General features: G+C 39.8%; 1 protein-coding gene across 8 annotated transcripts in view; it reads left to right on the top strand.

Annotated features, from left to right (window-relative positions):
* LOC135195773 (zinc finger and BTB domain-containing protein 49-like) overlaps positions 1–19,664 on the top strand; it is a 124,370-nt gene that overhangs the window by 9,353 nt on the left and 95,353 nt on the right. For all 8 annotated transcript variants that reach the window (XM_064222234.1, XM_064222233.1, XM_064222235.1 and 5 more), the window contains one exon: positions 6,993–7,082. In XM_064222234.1, the coding sequence (XP_064078304.1) occupies positions 6,993–7,082 (90 nt within the window). The remainder of the gene's footprint in view (positions 1–6,992; positions 7,083–19,664) is intronic.

Genomic DNA, 19,664 nt, shown 5'->3' with positions numbered 1-19,664 from the left:
AAAATGTGGAAGCTTACCTTTCGAGTGAGGCTATCTCTGAAAGTGGCGACAGAGGAGGAGGACAAACGGCAGATACGTACACTTAACTTTACGAAACACACAAAAAAATGTCAGAAAAACAAACTAAACTTTACAAAACACATTAACAAAACTGTAACACTTAACTTTACAAAAAACTTAAAATAAAATTTATTTTTTATTTTTTTTATTTTTAAATTTCTTTTTACTTTTTTATACTTTACGTAATTTCAATTTCTTCACCACCGAATGGATGCCAGCCCGTTATGGAATTTTTCGAACTACCTATGAGAAACCTTGAACTCTGGGGTTGCCGTTGATGTCCCCTCTCCGCCGTTGTCTTCGGCTTGGGCAATCAAATCGCCGAAAATAGCTCTGGCCTTCTGGCAGATTGCCGTCTCGGTTATCGTATCGCCATCGATTTCTTTGTCCTCGATCCATACAAGAAGCAGCCTTTCCATTTTATTATGCACATGGCTCCTCTTGTTGGACAAATAGTCATGCCCTTGGAAGGTGTAGCTGCTTTGATGGCTTCCTTCTGCTTAAGGGGGCCGGCCGGAACGCCTATATAAGGAGGTATAGGGCAAAAAATGCAAAGTCATGAAAAAATTCATGGAGCTTCATATGGCAATTGAGAATATGTATACGAAATATTTTCGTCAAAATTTCCTCTTACTTTCGTAGTTACAGGGTAATTAGTTAAACGTAACTCAATAAGCCTAAAACATTGATCCGTACAAGAAAATGCAATATTTCCTCTATTATCGTAAATTTTGATAATTATTGTCAAAGAAATTGGGAGAAATGGCATCTGTAGACATTCCCCGAGTCGAGAAGGAGACTTCAGGCCAAGTCCACTGTCCTGTCCTGATTTAGTGCAATTACAGACGTCGAGTAGTCTACACGTTCCATTTCACCTCTGACATACGCCTGCGTTTACGTATGTTTATGTAGGTTTCGGCAAGAATTTCATCATGCCAATGAGGAAAAGACAAGGAAAACATCTTGCTAACATACAGGCGAAGAAAAATCGCTCAAGTATTATTACAGAATATCATAATATATGCGTAGTTATGAAGAGAGAGGGGAGGGTTGCTTAGTAACGCCCCCGTCTTGCTTGACAGCACACGTCACACTGTGCCCAAGGCTACGACGATCTTTGAGCAAAGAGATCTTCATTCATGATAAATAACAAAGTTTTGGTTTTTTAAAACCCAAAATGGAATATGAAATTCATAATAATCATGATTTATTAAATTGTCTTTGTAAAAAAAGAGTACGCCTTCGAGTTTCACCTCTTGAAATTCTCTTGCATTTACGTTTGTTCATCTTTGTTTCGGGCAAGAATTTCATCATGCCAAAGAGGAAAATACAAGGAAAACATCTCGCTAACATACAGAAGAAGAAAATTCGCTGTAATAAGCCGAGTTAGCGAAGGGGAGAGAGAGAATTGCGTAGGAAGGAGTGCCCCATCTTGCCTCAAGCAGTGCCCCAGGCTGCGATATATGAGCAAAGGGATCATCATTTATGATTAAATTATGATAAATAAAATAGTTTTGGTTTATTAATACACAAAAAAGAAATATACATTCATAATAATCATTATTTATTAACATTGTCTTTATAGAAATACGAAGGAAAACTTTGAACGCCCGTATCTCAAAACTATACTTATTGACCTTCAAAATCTATCTTCTCACTTAGTTTTAAAGCTATAACATTTGAAATTTTGTTTGGTATATAACTCAGGAAGACATTATAGAACAATCAAATAGAGCCCTTTTTTCCAATTTTTGTTTCGTATTTTTTTTATAAATTTTTTTCTCCTGATTTATAGGGTTTATTTTTTTACCATATTGAAAAATTCATATCTTGCAAAAAAATGACTTTTAGAAAAAAAACTCTCCATTCGATTGGAGGTCTACATCAGGTCTATATATGGTAGTAATCCCAGGTCTTAATATTAAATATCAAGGGAGGAGATAGATTTTGAAAAATGGTTATTTTCGGGATAAATCGCCCTGGCGTCACAAAACTGAAGGTCAGAGGCGAAAATCATATGCGGTTTGGAGATGTCCCAAGTCACCTTATTAAGTGGTATGAATATCAAAGTCCTGTCCTTGAAAAGGGCATTAGCCGGCCGGCCCCCTTAAGAATGGTGCCTATCGTCGACGGATTTCGGCCGTATTCCTTAGTGATCACACTCAACCGCAAGCCAGCTTCATACTTTTTTATTATCTCCATTTTTGTCTCCATAGAAAGCATTCTCTTCTTTCTGTGAACTTCAGCAACTTTCTTGGGACCCATGACTATACTGTACGTAATTAAGTTATGTAGTACGTATACTAATTAGGTTCTCACACAACACGATAAAGTAGCACAACGAAATCACTAACGAAATTATGTTACTAAACGAAATCGTTGGACCGAACGAATGCCGCGTGCGTACGATAAAGATGTTGGTACGAAGAGGCCGAGATAGGTACGCCACCACGCACGTATAAGATCCATGATGGGAGGGATGCTGTCCAATAGGAGAGAAGGATCTCATGGCGGTGACTAGCATCAGGAACCAATGGGAGAGCAGGAGGATGGTGGCGAGTCTACTAGTACTAAGATGGTGGCGTGAGTTTCAAAATTGTTATCTGGGCGAATCTCGGACTTTCAGAAACCTTTCGTATCTTGAAAACTTTTCGTATGCAGAGCCGTTAAATTTTTCGCATTGGCTTTCGTATCTCGAGTTTTTCGTAAGTTGAGCCTTTCGTATCTCAAGGTACCACTGTAGTATAGTATGTATAATATCCTTGTCATGTAAATATATCAAAGTATGTAGTGTGACATTGTGGTTAAAGATCTAATTCAACCATTGTAGGACATGATTGCTAGAGTGAGACTGGGCTTTTGACCACCAAAGGGTTAAAGTGTCGCTTCAAACAAAATTTTAACTGAGGGGGCCCAAGTACCTGACTTGGGTCGCACCCCCCCCCCCCCCCCCCTCTCCCATAGTGACATCACTGAATGGGGTTGAAAGATCAGTTCCCTGAAGGGAGAGCAGTTAAGTGGCAAAGATAAGTTTTGAGAACTCCAGTTTGACCGTATACTGTATGAGGAAAGAAATGAACTGCTCGACGAGCATTTTACTTTACGTAAGATGTTGAAACTTTGCGCTTTCCCTTGTCCTTACAGAGTGAATTGCATACCAAATTATAACTCTTTGGGGTTTGGAGAAATGGCATTTCTTATTTATGATGTCACTTGAGAAATTTTCCAAACCAGCATTATAATAGATAAAAATTGAACTGCAAATGCAGTGTATCCTAATATGTACTATATTTTTGGAATAATAAATCGCAAACGATGATTCAAATTTGCATTAGTATGAAAAGGAACAGTGCACTGTCCCTCATATTTCCATAAAATCAGTAATGATTTTAAGTTTTAATATAACAGCGTTGTGGTTTTGACCCAAAACATTGGTTGATGTGAGAAATGTGCCGTTAAATGAGATTTTTTTTTTAATTCCCTAATCTTGTGTATATATATTAGTATATATAATAAAAGCAATTAAAATAACAGTTGACTGCTAAGCAGATGGTATCAATGCAGTAGTTTAGGCCAATTGTCGAACGAGCTCTTTCTGCCTAAGTGTTGACGTGGTATTGTGTCTTGTGGATAAAACTCAAATATGACTATAATTAGAATTGGTAAAACAAAAAATTATGACTGAAGCAAAAACATCATTTTTAATGTGCATAGGGACAAATGTCTAGTAACAGTTCAAGACTGAGTGGCATAGAAATGGTGGTAGATGCAGTTTAATAAAACTTAACCTGTCAGGGAATATCTTGTCAGTTTCATTGTCTTTTCAAGGCTCATAGGTAGAAAGATTTATCTTATCACATGCACTTTGTCATGTAGTTGAATAAAATATAATTGAAATTGTTAGCATTACAAAGAAATATGCAAGGTACGCACTTCCTCAAAAAATCAAGCAAACTTGCATTAATTGCAGTACACAGAAAATGCAACACTTGTAAAGGAAGTGGACACATTGAAATATGTAATGAAGGAACTGCAAAAAGATTGGAGGCATTCCCAGGAAAAGCTGAAGTTGATGTGTCTAGGAATTTCATTGATGAAATTGCAGTGATTTACAGTACTATATACTTATATGTATGTCTTTGCACAAGAATAATTTTAGTTTTAAATAACCTCAATAAAGCACTGCTAAATCCATGAAATTTTAGAAACAAATATATTTTCTAAATTAGTAAAAATGCCAGCCACATGGAAAATTTAGTGACAGTACAGAAGACATTTCATTTTGAAAGAATGCTTGATTCAAGTTGTCTGACATCTTAGTTGTTTTCAAAGAAAAGTGTTTGATTTGGGTGATTGTTAGTTTTGGAATATAAAAGAAAGAAGTAATTGTTAGTTACGGATCTCAGAAACTAGAGAAGAGGCCATGCCATTCATAAGGTAAATCTACATAAGTTATCGGTGAATGATGTTGGAGAATGGAGTTAGATTAAAGTTATCTGCGAATGATGATGGAGGAGAATGGAGTTAGAAAGATAATCAGAGAGCAAATGAGAGAGAAGAGAAAGGTTGGATCTTACATTGAAATATGATGCTGCCACAAGTGCCTAGGCCCTAAATGCCAAATGGCCATAGATGTACGTACCATCTGTATAATATAATAGAAGTGTTAATGTGTAAACTGTTTTGTAACAGCAGTGGTTTACAGGTAACAAACTCCCTATTTAGACTTGTTTAGATTGGTACCAACTTATCATCACTATATATTCAGTATGCAGGACGAATGTTTGAGGTGGACAGTGTGCAGTATCCAAAGGATTAAGACTTTCCATCTTGACCCTCTTTAATACTGTATTACCATTATCATTGGGGTATGGTATACAAATTGGAAACACTACTGACATAACGACTATTCATACTCATGAGGAACCTCCAGAACAAATTTGCATATTATAGTTTAGGAATGAATTGCAATTTAACAAATACTATTCTTTAGCCTAGTAGATTTCTATAAAGTCATCTGTTATTGGTTAGCTTTGATTATGATAGGTAAAACTATTATGATATTGTATTAGATTACTTGGGCGAGGGGAGAGTATATGACTCTACTTTGGGAGGTTAAAATAGCAAGAGGTTTGGTGTCATTGACTTTTGGTGTGGTCAAGCCATATTTTTTTATGTTGTAGCTTGAGGAAAGTTATTTTTGTACAGTTCTTTAAAAATGCTGTAGTACACACTGAGGATAATTAGTTTTAATATTTTTTAATAGGCAACATTTAAAGTATGTGACCACATTTCATGGTTGTATCTTGTTAATTTCTATACTGTACTGATACTCTCTTCCTATGTGCTTAGTGCGCTCTTGCTAGAGGTATTGTTCTTGGCTAAAGGACTGCTTGGACTGGATGATGGATTTGTTGTTTTTTGTTTGGACACTTTCCTTTCACGCCATTTTGTCTCTTGGCAAAGTTTGTGGGCTCTCTCTATGTTGCTGCTGTTAATGCTCATGGCTGTTCCTGTACTGGCAGGAATTACATTTCCTCAATCTTTTTGTACGATTTTAACTCCCTGGGCCTTTTGACTCCTGGCAGGACAGTCTACTCTTGCCTTCCTCATATGTTTCTCTGATGGCTTCCCCCACGTCTTGACTCTACTAGTGTTCTCCTATGCTTCTCTAGCCAATAACAATATTGTGTGTGAACTTGGCTTTCCTTTGTCCCAAAACATGACACGAATTTCTGGTTATGCAAAAAGGATATAGGAATTGGTATGGTCTGCTAATAGTTCTCTACTTTCCATACTAATCCTGCAGCAGGAGTCAACCTCCAAACATTCAGTTTCTGCTGCTATGGCTCAATTGGCCTTTATGATGTTTGTGATGCTATTTCCCCCCCCCATCCCGCCTAACCTGCCAACTGCTGTGATTATTATAGATAACTCGATGATGATGAGCGAAGGAAAGCCTCACTGGAAACTGCCTCATTTCTGGCGGCCCGGCACGTCCCAGCCCTAATGCTATTCTAATGCTATGTCCGGGTTTTTAAAAATCCTGTGCAGTGAACTTGGGATTATGAATCTTTCAAAACTTTCCTAATACAGGTCATTGCCCGAAACAAAGTAAAACGAAATGTTTTATTTGGCTATGGCTTCATCAGGTGATTGCAAGAGGTCATTTTGATTTGTTAGACATTGATTTATTGCAGTTGAAGGTAGAAAGCACATGAGAAGGATATGCTCACATATGTCCTTTAAACAATTTGTACATCATAACTTTCTAAAATTTTCATCTTGGCTTACTAATGATGCATGGCTTTCTTAGATAACTTCCTTCCCTCCCTCATGTTGTAGGATATCCTATCACATTCGCTCTCATTACTTGACAAATAAGTACGACTTTTGTTTTGCATTCCTATCACAATTCTTGATGATTCACTTCTCTTCTTATTGTTATTTGGCCATGTCGGCGAGATTATGGCCTGTCTCCCCTCCAATGTTACTGGCTATTAGACAAAATGTTCTGTATACTTAATGGTGCTTGGAAAAAAAAAAAAAAAAGTTTTTGGCTTTACACACTTTGTCAAAAGCAAAGCAGTTGTTTTGATGGATTGGGCTTGTGCAGTTTTCTTCCCAGGAACACCTGAATGAAAATTTAATAAAGAAAATACTTTGACATTATTTTCTTTATTAAATTTTCATTCACTGTAATTTTTTTCTTGCATGGTTGTGCTATTTGTAAGTCAGTCATTGGAAATACTATGAGAATTTTGCTTTGCCTAAGGATGTAAGTCTTTCTGCTTCTCTCCAATGATTTAAGGGGATGTAACTATAAAAAAGAATTAGACATGAATGTTTTAAAGGGTATATTTGTTTTGAATAATTAAGATTTTTTTTATTAAATACAATAATTAACCAGTTATTTATTCTTATGATTTCAGGGAGATCTTGCGTGGGAAGAGGGAGACTCTAGTAGTTTCCCCCCAGAAACTTTCTCCAGTGATGTTCCGGCAGGCCAGCAACCCCAAGGGGTGAGTGTGAATTGTGAAAATTTTATGGAAAGTACCTCTCAAGCTTTACACACACTAAGGGTTAGGGTCTGAGGTATATGTTAGGTTATTCTTTTATAGATAATATAGATAGATAATATATATATATATATATATATATATAATATATATATATATATATATATATATATATATATATATATATAATATATATATATATATATATTATATATATATATATATATAATATATTATATATATATATATATATATATATATGGCATCAATGGTTCATGGTTTTAATTATAAGGTACAATTTTTTTTTTTTTTTTTTTTTTTTTTTTTTTTTTTTTTTTTATAGTCAGATAGTCAGTGCTTTTCCTATTTGGTTTACATCTACATATAGGTAGTATGTATAACTAAGTCACAAAAATATGGAATGTGATGAATATATTAATAAAGGCAAATGCCACAAAGGAAAATGAAACAGCAGAATAGGTGCTAGGCCTTTCGACTTACAGTTCTTTACTTAGCAGTTTTCTAAGGCAAGGACAGTAATTTGAAAGGCCTAGCACCACTCTGCTGTTTCACTTTAATTTGTGGCATTTTCCTTTATTCATATGTGTTATATAGGCTGTTGTACCTGTAGTAGGGTGTATAGATATGCTATATGTATATATGATTGATATATAGATAGTTATACGTACACTGTACTATAGTAGATTCACAACCGTGCATCTGATGTCTAGGCCGGTCCCTTATGGCGCTCCTGATTAAGCCAGTCACAGGGCTGGAAACTCTGTCTCTCTCAAGAGTTCACATAGGCATGATGTATGTGTCACCTCTCCTGAGCGATACTTTTGAAAGACATATCCCTCAGGAGAGGTTAAACATACATCCTGCCTATGTGAACTCTCGAGAGAGGCAGAGAGTTTCCAGCCCTGTGATTAGCTTATCAACAGGCAATTAGGAGTATCGTAAGAGACTGCCCTAGACATTAGATGCATGGTTGACGTGAATCTACACTAGTTATATGCAGTAGGTTAGTACTAAATGTTGCTTGAGTGTTTAAAGTTGTGCCTAGATGTCAAGTTTTTTTTATTCACTTGATTTACTCAGTAACAGTGCTGATAGGAAGTTGGATGTCAGGTTATAGGCATTTGAGATATACAGCAACCAAATATTCTAGTTTTTACATTGAATTGTCAGTTTTACTTGTTTAATTTCATTTGGTTTGCTTTATTTCCACATATTGCAAAGTACATTGATCTCTAGTGGGTTTATCACCATTTTTTGTTACAGAAATGCCACTCAGTTTATTGCTAGGTATTTTGTCCTTAAGTAATGAAGTTTTTTAGTTATATTTAGTACATTTTTATTACATTTAGTAAATTTTTATTGCTATTACACATTTGTCAATCTCCTTTTTGTTTTATCATGTATTGTAGAATTAGGATAACCATTAAGTTTCAAGTTTAGTAGTGTGTGATCTTGTTTTGTATATAGGTACTGTATATACTCTACAGTATTATGAAAGATATAAGATTGGCATAGATAGTGATTTATTCCATTCACAGCCTGAGAGGTACTTTCTATTTTGTTACGTAGTGGCTATAAACCCATTGTTAGCAGAATGCCCTATCCTTTCATTATGGTAATCAAGGAAAATGTTCCTGTATTCACTTTTAAGATATAGTGTATAGATAAGCTGTAATGATAACTCTGCTAAAGACATGGTTTATAGCCTAAATACTCTTTTAAATGGTGTGTTCTTATGTGTGTCAAATTAAGTATAATATATTTATTTATTTTGCTCTGGTTCAGGATGAACTTGGATTGCTAGGAAACCAAAGGTGTTTGAAATGTGGGTGGTCATTTTTTGAAATACATTTTTTTGTTTTTGTTTTAGTGTGCTTCTGATAGAAGTGGCATTTCATGTGGTTTGGTATGAACACATGGGAAAGAAATTGGCTGTACCTCCACTTTGAATAATGAAAGAAATATAACAATGAAACTGTTGATGGGTTGGGTGTATCTGTTTTTATCGTGTGATATTTAGGATGGGTTGGGAACATTGCTGACACTTGTGCAATCCATGGAGTACATATTAATAAGAAATAGACCGAAGGTTCTTGAATGGTGGTTCTAAGTATATTTTGGAGTGAAAGATACCCCCAAAAAATTTCAGGGAACTCACAGAATAAAGTTACGGTATTGATTTGCGTGTTTCTGATTAAAAACAGTGGATATTTTTTTGTTTTAGAAGTTTCAACTTAGGGGATGTGTAAACCACAATCTTCCTTATCAAACTGCTGCAAATCACATTTTACAGTGCCTCATAGTGAGAGAGGAGTTTTATTGTGAAATGTTTAGTTGTGTAGGTGTTATTAATTTGTAGGGGGTGGGGTTGCTGTTCGAAATTTGTATTTTGTAATACCGTGCCGGCGAAACGAAAACTTACTAGTATTGAATCTTTATGCTGTAATAATTATATTCTGTTGGTTCTTGTACAGGATTGATATGGAATATTTACATATATTTGTGCTCTCTCTCTCTCTCTCTCTCTCTCTCTCTCTCTCTCTCTCTCTCTCTCTCTCTCTCTCTGTTGTAGAAATTCATTACATTACCAGCTCAGCTTCCATGTGCTTTATATCTTACAGATAAAGTACTGTTGTATTGCTACTGGAGCTTTAAAAACCTGTCATTAAAAGCAGATGATAATTGTGTATCAGATCTTGTCATTTTCATTAATGAGGAGCCTGCTCAGTATGAGATCACACAGTTATCTAGTCCAATAGGATTTTAGTGTGACTTGTCAAGTTCCTCTAGTTCAGTGGAGCTTTACTGCCTGTTCTTCATGAGTCTCTTTAGATATTTGTTGTTTTATTGTCTGTACTTATTGTTATTTAGCCTTTTGCAGTTTTACTGTGTCCTTCACAGTTCTGTAGTTATTCTGGTTATTAGTCTGTTCTTCATTGTCCTGTAATTCTTCACAGTCCTCTACTTCATAAGTTTTACAATTTTTTCTTCATGGTCATCTAGGTTTTCTAAGTTTTATACTCTGTTGTTCCTGTTCAGTATACTAGTGTGTATTTCAGTAAGTCGTTAAAAGGTGTTACCGTTTTTGTTAGGGTTATCTAGTTCTTCATGGTTTTAGCCTGTTCTTTAAACTGGCTCCTATTCTTAAAAGTTTTACCTGTTCATTGTGTTCTGCTACTTCTGCAGTAACTTAGCACCTGCTTTGCATTCTTCTAAATTTTGATGTTTAACATGTGCAGTATGTGGTGGAATGCTCTCTGTCCTCATGTACCAAGAATGGGACTTGTCGTTATTGGTTGATGAAGAACTTTTTTCTGATAAGGATTTAAATGTCTTCCTTCAGTTTGGCAGACTCAGAATGAGCTGTCCTGTAAGCCACCTTTTGGTTCATTGGGTAAGTTGCTATTTGTACTCGGCTTGGAAAGTAACAGGCAGTCCCTGGCTATTGGCGGCCTCTTTTATCGGAGCTCTGGTTTTATAGTGCTTGTCTAGCGAAGATAACTGAAAATTTGGCGCCGTTGTGTGCTGATCCCCGCTTATTGGTGACAACAATCAAGGATTGGTGCTATTATTGCCGATATTCGGTTATTGCTAAGTTGATCTCATGAAATCTTGGAGAGGGGAACCAGAATTTTTTTTCTTCTCGCCATCTGCCAAGATGTGACTACCCATGAACTTTGTCACTAAGGCTATTTAATTCCAGTATGCAAAACCAAGCATCAATTAGGTACTGTTAGTTTAAATCAGTTGTAGGTGAAACACTTTTTGATGATATTAGGTAATCAAATGAGCTATAAATAGTAGTATAGTCCCAGGCTGCTTATGTGAGATTTGTACTAGGGTAAATCCAAATACTACTCTCAAATAATTATTTGTTCTTTGTCGTCAAAGTGCCATAGTTACTGTTAGGAACATTATTATTATTATTATTATTATTATTATTATTATTATTATTATCATTATTATTAGTAATCAGATGATAAACTCTATTCATATGGAACAATCCCATGACTTGAAATTCAGGCTTCCAAATAATTTGGTGTTCATTCAGAATAAGTAAGAGAAGATTATGGGAAATACAGGAAAAGGAGATTAGCTATAAGAAAAACAGATATATTAACAAATTGGTAATGGAAAATTAAAGTATTAAAATGCTTCCATCTGGGCACAGCCAACTTGGTCAAGATTTGTTTCCATATTTTACCTTTTGTAAGGAGTTTCTCAGCTTAAAGTTGCAAAGCAGTAACAACAAAATACATGTTCGCCTGTGTATTTTGTTCTCAGAGTAGAGAATTGTAGGAACCACTGTCTGTGTACAGTAGGCTGATGAACTGTGGCACTTTTTTTAAGATATGGGATTGAAGTATGTTTCAAAATATTTTATTTAGATATTGTTTATGGTTTTTATTAACGTTTTTATTAACGATAATCATGTTAGAAATAATGTTTACATAAACATTTCAGTCACGGTCATAATATTCACAGCCATGAATGGCTGTCGTGTCTAGTTTCATATAGCTGTTGTGCTTAGCGTTTCATATATAATGCTTGTGATTGCCATAAGTGACTTCTAAATAGGTGTTGCTGTTGATATGGAAACTTATGTCTCAGTGGTCTCTTATCAGATTCAGAAAGTCATCCTTGCTTTCTTCCTCCTGCCTACTGGTACTGCCTCTTGTTTCATCCATATTTTTGTGTTTTGAGCCTATGTGGAGTGTCCATTGCCTGGCCTGTATCCCAGGATTGCCATTACTTTTAGCAGTAGTGTTTGTTCCTGTCTGGTCAGTCTTCTAACTTGTTTAGGTTTTCATTGAATTGCTTATATGTTGGTTGTAAGCACCTGGGAGGCTGATGTTTCAAGTGACTGTGAAGGGCTGAGGGACAACGTTCTAGCCAGTCTATCAACTATTGTCCTCCTGATCTATGAACCCTTTTTTTTTTTGTGCACTGCTGCCATGGTTTTTTATTTTTTTATTTATATATATATATATATATATTGTGCACGCCGCCATGTTTTCCACCTGCTCCTTAAGTTATTTTCCGTATCTTTGAGTGGTAAAGAATGTATTCCTTTTCTTTAAGTAGTAAAAAGAGATCCCAAACCAGAGGTCAATGGATCACTCATTTCCATTAAGAACAGGTTGAAATTCAGTTGCTCAATAATCAGTTAAGGAGCCTGCTGAAGATAATTATGCAAGTTTTTAAACATTTTATAGTGGGTGTGCAATATTTTCATACATTCAACTTACCTGTCAGATATATACATAGCTATCGACTCCGTCGTCCCCGACAGAAATTCAAATTTCGCGGCACTCGCTACAGGTAGGTCAGGTGATCTACCGCCCTGCTCTGGGTAGCAGGACTAGGAACTATTCCCGTTTTCTAATCAGATTCTCTCTGTCGCCGGTAGTATCAACATTGTTGTTACTTCCTCCTGACTGGAATTCCTTTTTCACAACGCTTTTGATCATCTTTCGACTGATTTTTGGTGACGTACTTGGATCGTTGTTTGGCTATTTGCTATCGTGGACTGGTTTTTGGACTTCGCTTTGGATTTTCGTGAATATGTCTGATTCTAGTGTTAGCTTCTGAGTGTGTGTGAATGAGGGCTGTAAGGTGAGGATTCCGAAAGCTTCGGTAGATCCTCACACTACATGTAGTGGTTGTAGAAAGGTTGAATGCTCAATTGAGAAAACGTGTAACGAGTGTGAGAGATTGAGTGAGCAAGAATGGAAGAATCTGACTTCTTACTTGAAGAAGTTAGAGAAGGATAGAGAGAGGAAGGGCGGCTTAACAAAACGCCTTGGAAAATGTCCTAGTAGTTCTGTAGCTTCTTCGTTCTTCTCGTAATTATGCCCATTCTGTTTCAGCCCGTTCACAAGTTTATCCCTCTGATTCCGCCTCAGAAATAGCGGAACTCAGAGCTTCCTTCAAAAAATGCAAGAGAAAACTGGAAGCATTAGAAGGTAAGAGAAGTGAATGTGGTTTCTCGAGTGATGTTAGTGTCCCCAGTGTAGTGGAGGGGGCGTCATGGTCGTCCCTGCGACGCTCCCAGGCCTAGACCTCTTCCAAGCTCCCTGGCCCAGAGGAGAAGGGAAAGTCGAAAGCCTTACGGGGTCGTGGGGAATCCCCAACGATCAGGCGTCCCTTCGGCAGAATCGTATACATCTCAGTCTGCCAGGGACAGCTATAGAAAAAGCGTCCCTTCGTGAGTGCTTTTCATCTTCTAGTTCGCCTTCCTCCGAGAAGAAGGGTATGGAAGGAATCGAAGCTTTCACGTCCGCTTAAAAGGAACTGGAAAGAACCTGAGCTTAATTCTAGCCCCGCCGCGCTTCTCTGAAGAGGAGGCGCCTTCGGTAATCAAGAAAGCTAGAAAGGATTTAGATCCTTGGAAGGGAAAAGACTCTCGAGCGCCTTCCAGATCTCCTTCTCCTGATTCGAATGAGCCTTCGACCAGGAGAATTTTGATGAACGTACAGAGCAAATAGCGTCTTTGGTAGAGTACTTTTCTAAGGAGCCTACTCGTAAAAAGGATGACAGGCTTCCTATTAAAGAGATCCAAATACCGATCTCCTGTCGGGCGCGACGAACCCTCCAGGGGAGTTGTCGCACAAGCGGCCATCTCTGGGGGAGCGGTGCGTTAGGCAGGCGAGATGTGGAAAGGAAGTAACTCCTACCAAGCGTCAGGCGCCAACTAGGAGCCAGGCGCCAAGTAGGCGCCAAGAGCCAGACTTTACTGTAGATCGTTCTAGGCCCAGATCTCATCCAAGCAACAAGAGCCTATTGGAGAAGAGAGAACTCCTGATAGGAGTATAGCGCCCGCTAAGCGCAATATACTTGCTATTCGAAAGGCGCATTCCATGAGCGATACTCCTACCAAGCATCAGGAGTATTCGGAACTAGATGGCGCCTTCCGTAGGTCAGGAGTATTCGGGAAGAGATACTCCTGCCAAGCGCCTTGATTACTCTGGCCCTCGATACTCCTCCCGGCGCCAGGAGTATTCTGGACTTTTTACTCCTACCAGGCGCCAGGAGTATTCGAAGCGCGATGCGCCCTACCAAGCGCCAGGAGTATTCTGAGCTTAATACTCCTAACAAGCGCCAGGAGTATTTGGAGCGAGATGCGCCTTCCAGACGGCAGGAGTATTCGAAGAGTGTAACGACTGTCAGGCGCCAGGAGTTTTCCAAACAGGTTACTCCTACCAGGCCTCAGGAGTATTCTCAGCGAGATACTCCTGCTAAACGCCGGAGGCATTCTCCTCGTGAAGAGCTTGACAGCCGACAGGAGTCTAACAGGCGTAGAGCAGTGATACGTGACTCTCCTAATGATAAACGTAAGGAGAGAGTTACTCCTAGCCCATCTCCTTATAGAAGTGGCTTCTTCTTCAGAAAGGAAGAAATCGAGAGAGGAGACAGAGGAGGGAAGGGAGCCTCTCCTTCCAGATCCTATTAATTTAGATGAGTCTCGGAGGACGAAGCTACTAACAGAGAAGGGCTCTCGAATTACAAAGTTCTTTCTGCTCTTCTCTTAGAGAATATGGAGATGCATTAACTCCAGCCGCTCCTCCTTCTCCTCGCTCTCTATTTTCAAGTACGAAGGCCACAAATTCTTCGTCTTTCCTGAAAATGAAGCCGGCCATATCCATGAAAAGGGCCTTACAATCGCTGGACTCCTGGATCAAGACTAAGAAGGAGTTAGGAAGGACGATCTTTTGCATGCCTCCCGCTAACTAAGGGGCAGGAGAGGCATATGGTACGAAACGGAGAAAAACATGGGATTGTCTCTGCCTGTTTCAGCTGAATCGGACTTCTCCAGTCTCGTGGACTCGTCGAGGAGACATGCCTTGAATTCAGCAAAAGCAACATGGGGTCTTTCGGAAATGGACCATCTCCTCAAGGGACTTTTTCACACTTAGAAGTATTTAACTTCCTAGATTGGTCCCTTGGGGTCATTGCTAAGAAGTCCCATGAAAAAGAACAACTAAGCCCTGAAACCTTGCATAGCATCCTTACATGCATAGATAAGGCGGTTCCAAGATGGATCGGTTTTTCGGCGGAAGTGTGCTCCCTCTTTGGTGCGGGCAACTACTAAGAAGAGCGGTTCATAGTGCCTTTCTCACTAAGGCCGTCTCTCCTTCACAGAGATCCGCCTTGCTGTATGCGCCTCTCTTGAGCATTTATTTCCTTCGCATTGTTGGTTGAGAGACATTGCCCATTCGCTAACTGAGAAAGCCACTCAGGATCTTTTGAGGCAATCCTCAAGGAAGAATAGACCGGTGGCTAGTGAGGAAAAGAAAGCATCTAAGCCAACTCAACAACAACAGCCCTTTCGAGGAGGCGCTCAGGCTAGATCCCATCGTCAGAAGGAAAATCAACTGAAAAAAGGGGAAGATCTGCCTTCCGTCCCTTTAAGAAGGGAAAATGAAAAATCTTTCCTCCAGACACCTGTAGGAGCCAGGTTACAATTCTTTGCGGGAGCATGGGAAGACATAGGATCCGATCCTTGGGTCAGTGTCAGTAATCAAGAAGGGTTATTATATCCCATTCAAGGACAGACCCCCCTTGACAACGTCACCGAGGGAACTGTCAGCCAGATACAAGGACCCTGTTCTGATGGATACTCTTCGTCAAATGGTGGAGCAGATGTGCGGACAAAAGAGCAATAGAGCTGGTACTGGATCAAAGCTCCCCGGGGTTTTACAATCGCTTGTTTTCTCGTAGCGAAAGCCTCGGGGGGGTGGATGGGAGACCAGTACTGGATGTAAGTTCGCTGAACAAATTCGTACAAACAACAGAAGTCAGCATGGAAACGTCTGCCTCAGTACTTGCAGCTCTCCGTCAAGGAGATGGATGGCGTCCTCTAGATCTTCAAGACGCCATATTTCCACGTCCCGATTCACCATTCGTCGAGGAAGTACCTTCGTTTCATGTTCGAGGGAAGGATTTATCAGTTCAGGGCCCTGTGTTTCGGCCTTTCTACGGCTCCCCAAGTCTTCACAGACTTAATGAAAAATGTGTCAAAACACCTTCACATGAAAGGATAAACGTCTCCCTATACCTGGACGACTGGCTCATCAGGGCCAGGTCTCAAAAGCAGTGTCTGGAGGACCTGTCAACAATCCTGGATTTGACGAAGACATTAGGATTAATCGTGAACCTCGAGAAATCCCAGATGGTCCCCAGCCAGAACGTAGTCTATCTGGGGATTCAGATGGATTCTCGTTTTCGAGTATTTCCTTCTCAAGAGAGAGTAAGGAAAGGCTGTGCCACAGTATTGAAACTTCTTAGAGAAAGAGCGTACTTCAGCGAGGGAATTGTTGAGCCTTCTGGGGACCCTTTCCTTGCTCGAACAGTTTCTTTCCTCTAGGAAGACTGCATCTCCGTCCGCTTCAGTACTTCCTGAGAAGCAGTTGGAGTTGGAAGACAGGACAGCTCTCGGACACGTTTCCGATCTCATTAGAAAAGTAAAACAACAGTTAAGGTGGTGGGGGTTGACCCCCTTGGAAGAAAACAGAGGAGTATCCTTAGAAGTTCGGAACCCAAACCTGACATTGTTCTCAGACGCATCGGAGACAGGTTGGGGTGCGACTCTAGGGTCCGAAGAAGTGTCAGGCACCTGGTCGGAAGAGCAGGTGTCATGGCACATAAATTGCAAGGAGCTCTTTGCGATTCACCTCGCGTTAAGTCTTCGAGAGATAGTCAGAGACAAAGTAATTCAGATAAACTCCGACAATACGACCGCTCTTGGATATTTGTTCAAGAAAAGCAAGGAGGAACTCACTCTTTCGCCCTATACGAACTGGCAAGAGATCTGCTGATGTGGCAAATCAAAGGAATGTGGTCCTTCTAACGAGATTTGTGCAAGGGGAGAGGACGTGAGAGCGGAACAGACTGAGCAGGAGGTTCAGGTCCTTCCTACAGAATGGACCCTCCACTCGGAAGTCTGTCAGACCCTTTGGTATCTTTGGGGGAAACCACAGATAGATCTATTCGCCACGTTTCTCTCCAAAAGGATAGACACATTTTGCGCCCTGGTAGAAGGATCCAAGGGCCTATGCTATAGACGCCTTTCTCCTTGGACTGGTCAGGGCTAGACCGTGTACGCTTTTCCCCATTCAAGATTCTGGGGGAAGTAGTCAGAAAGTTTGTGGCCTCGAAGGGAACCAGAATGACTCTGATAGCCCCATATTGGCCATCCCGAATTTGGTTCACGGAGGTGATGGAGTGGACAGTGGACTTCCCCAGATCTCTTCCAAACAGGATAGATCTGCTCAAACAACCCCACTTCGAGAGGTACCATCAAAATCTACCCGCTCTTGCTCTGACTGCCTTTCGACTATCGAAAGATTGGTCAGAGCGAGAGGGTTTTCTCGCAAGGCGGCAAGCGCAATTGCTAGAGCCCGCAGATCATCTACTAGGCGAGTGTACCAATCGAAGTGGAAGTTTTCAGAAACTGGTGCAGGTCGAAGAAGCTGTCCTCTTCCAATACCTCTGTAACCGAAATTGCGGATTTCCTTCTTTTCCTGAGGGAGGGAAAAAGTCACATCTCTCTGTACCAACAATTAAAGGATGACAGAAGTATGCTTTCGTCAGTCTTTAGAAACAGAGGCTTAGACTTGACGAATAATAAAGATTTGCACGACCTCATCCGCTCTTTTGAAACGTCCAAGTCAGTAGAGCCTAGGATTCCGAGCTGGAACTTGATGTGGTTCTGAAATTTTCTATCCTCGGAAAAGTTCGAACCACCTCATACGGCTTCATTCCCGTGATATCACTAGAAAGTGTATATTTCTTCTATCTCTGGCTACGGCTAAAACGGGTCAGCGAGTTGCACGCCCTTGAGTCACGAGTTGGTTTCAAAGAAGATTCTGCGATTTGTTCATTCCAGACTCTTTTTCTTGCCAAAAACGAGAACCCTTCGAATCCCTGGCCTAGGAGTTCGAGGTTAAAAGGACTTACTAGCCTAGTAGGCAGAGAAATAGAAAGATCACTTTGTCCAGTTAGAGCACTTGGAAATTCTATTCTGGACAGGAAGAAGCGGTTGGGAGGCTCACACATGGTCTTTGGTGCTCGGTAAAAGACCCCAAGAGACCTATGTCTAAAAATGCTTTGGCCTCTTTGTTAGAAGTGTAATTACCGAGGCTCATAAGAACTGCCCAGATGACTCTTTTAATCTATTAAGAGTAAGAGCTCATGAGGTAAGGGCAATCGCGACATCAATTGCGTTCCAGAGAAATATGTCACTGAAAAATTTTTGGACGCAACCTATTGGAGATGCAACTCAGTATTTTGCATCTCATTATTTAAAAGATGTGCGAGTAACGTATGAGAAATGTTTTTCTTTAGGTCCGTTTGTGTCAGCACAGACGGTTCTGGGTAAAGGAGAGAGCACCGATCCTTAAATTGTGTACGTAACCAACCCTCTTGTCGGATGTGTTCTCGGGTTTCCTGTGCATGGGAGTGTCAGATGTCGCACTAGCGGCCTTCACTTCGCTTCATTTGGAAATCGAGAGGACAGCTGACTATAGAGGGGTACAAAATTTTTTATTTTTGTATGTATGAGTTTCGAGTTTGTGGTTGTTGCTAAGAGTTTGGGGATGAACTCTTGGCAATCTTAGAACTAACACGGGTTAGGATCGGGTGATCGGGATCGTTGTGTGCTCCTTAAAGAAGGCGTGTTGTCATATAAGCGGATTAGCACCCCTTGACAAACGCCAGTTAGGCTCTGCCGAGTAAGTGGATAAGACCCCATCGACAGACCGGCAAGAACTCTTGGCCACAGATCACTATCTCGCTAAGGCTCTTGAGATGAAGCAGACTCCTGGGCAGTAGCCACGAAGTCTCCATCTATAAGGTAGGAACTAAGGTTTATTTATACCTACAACATATGTTGTTTACCTGTCTAGTCAGTTAGTTAGCTGTCTCTTGCCCTCCACCAAAGGGTGTCAATCAGCTATGTATATATCTGACAGGTAAGTTGAATGTATGAAAATGATATTGTTATGATACAATAAAGTTTCATACATACTTACCTGGCAGATATATACAATTGAAGACCCACCCAGCCTCCCCGCAGGAGACAGGTGGAAGAGAGAATCTGATTAGAAAACGGGAATAGTTCCTAGTCCTGCTACCCAGAGCAGGGCGGTAGATCACCTGACCTACCTGTAGCGAGTGCCGCGAAATTTGAATTTCTGTCGGGGACGACGGAGTCGATAGCTATGTATATATCTGCCAGGTAAGTATGTATGAAACTTTATTGTATCATAACAATATCATTTTTATTATTGAGAGAACATTTAAATTACTGAGGGAAGCATCATTAGCCTGCCCATAGTCAGGGGACATAGGGTTAAGCTTGTTTAGACGGTACAAGTAAAGGTAGTGATTGTCCCATGAGTACCCTTAATATTTTTTTTTTCTGTTATCTTACCAAGATCAGAAGAGATTTTGGGATTTGGCTCTGTTATTCATGGCAGTATGACCCTTTCTCACTAATGGAAGCAAAGAAATAACGATTTTGTATGGAGATCTTAGCTATCTTGAACTGGCAAGTGTTTACTA

Source organism: Macrobrachium nipponense, chromosome 16 (genome assembly GCF_015104395.2).
Source record: "Macrobrachium nipponense isolate FS-2020 chromosome 16, ASM1510439v2, whole genome shotgun sequence".
Taxonomy (NCBI): Eukaryota; Metazoa; Arthropoda; class Malacostraca; order Decapoda; family Palaemonidae; genus Macrobrachium; species Macrobrachium nipponense.
Note: the sequence above shows the minus strand (reverse complement) of the source record. Positions and strands in the feature narration are given on the sequence as shown.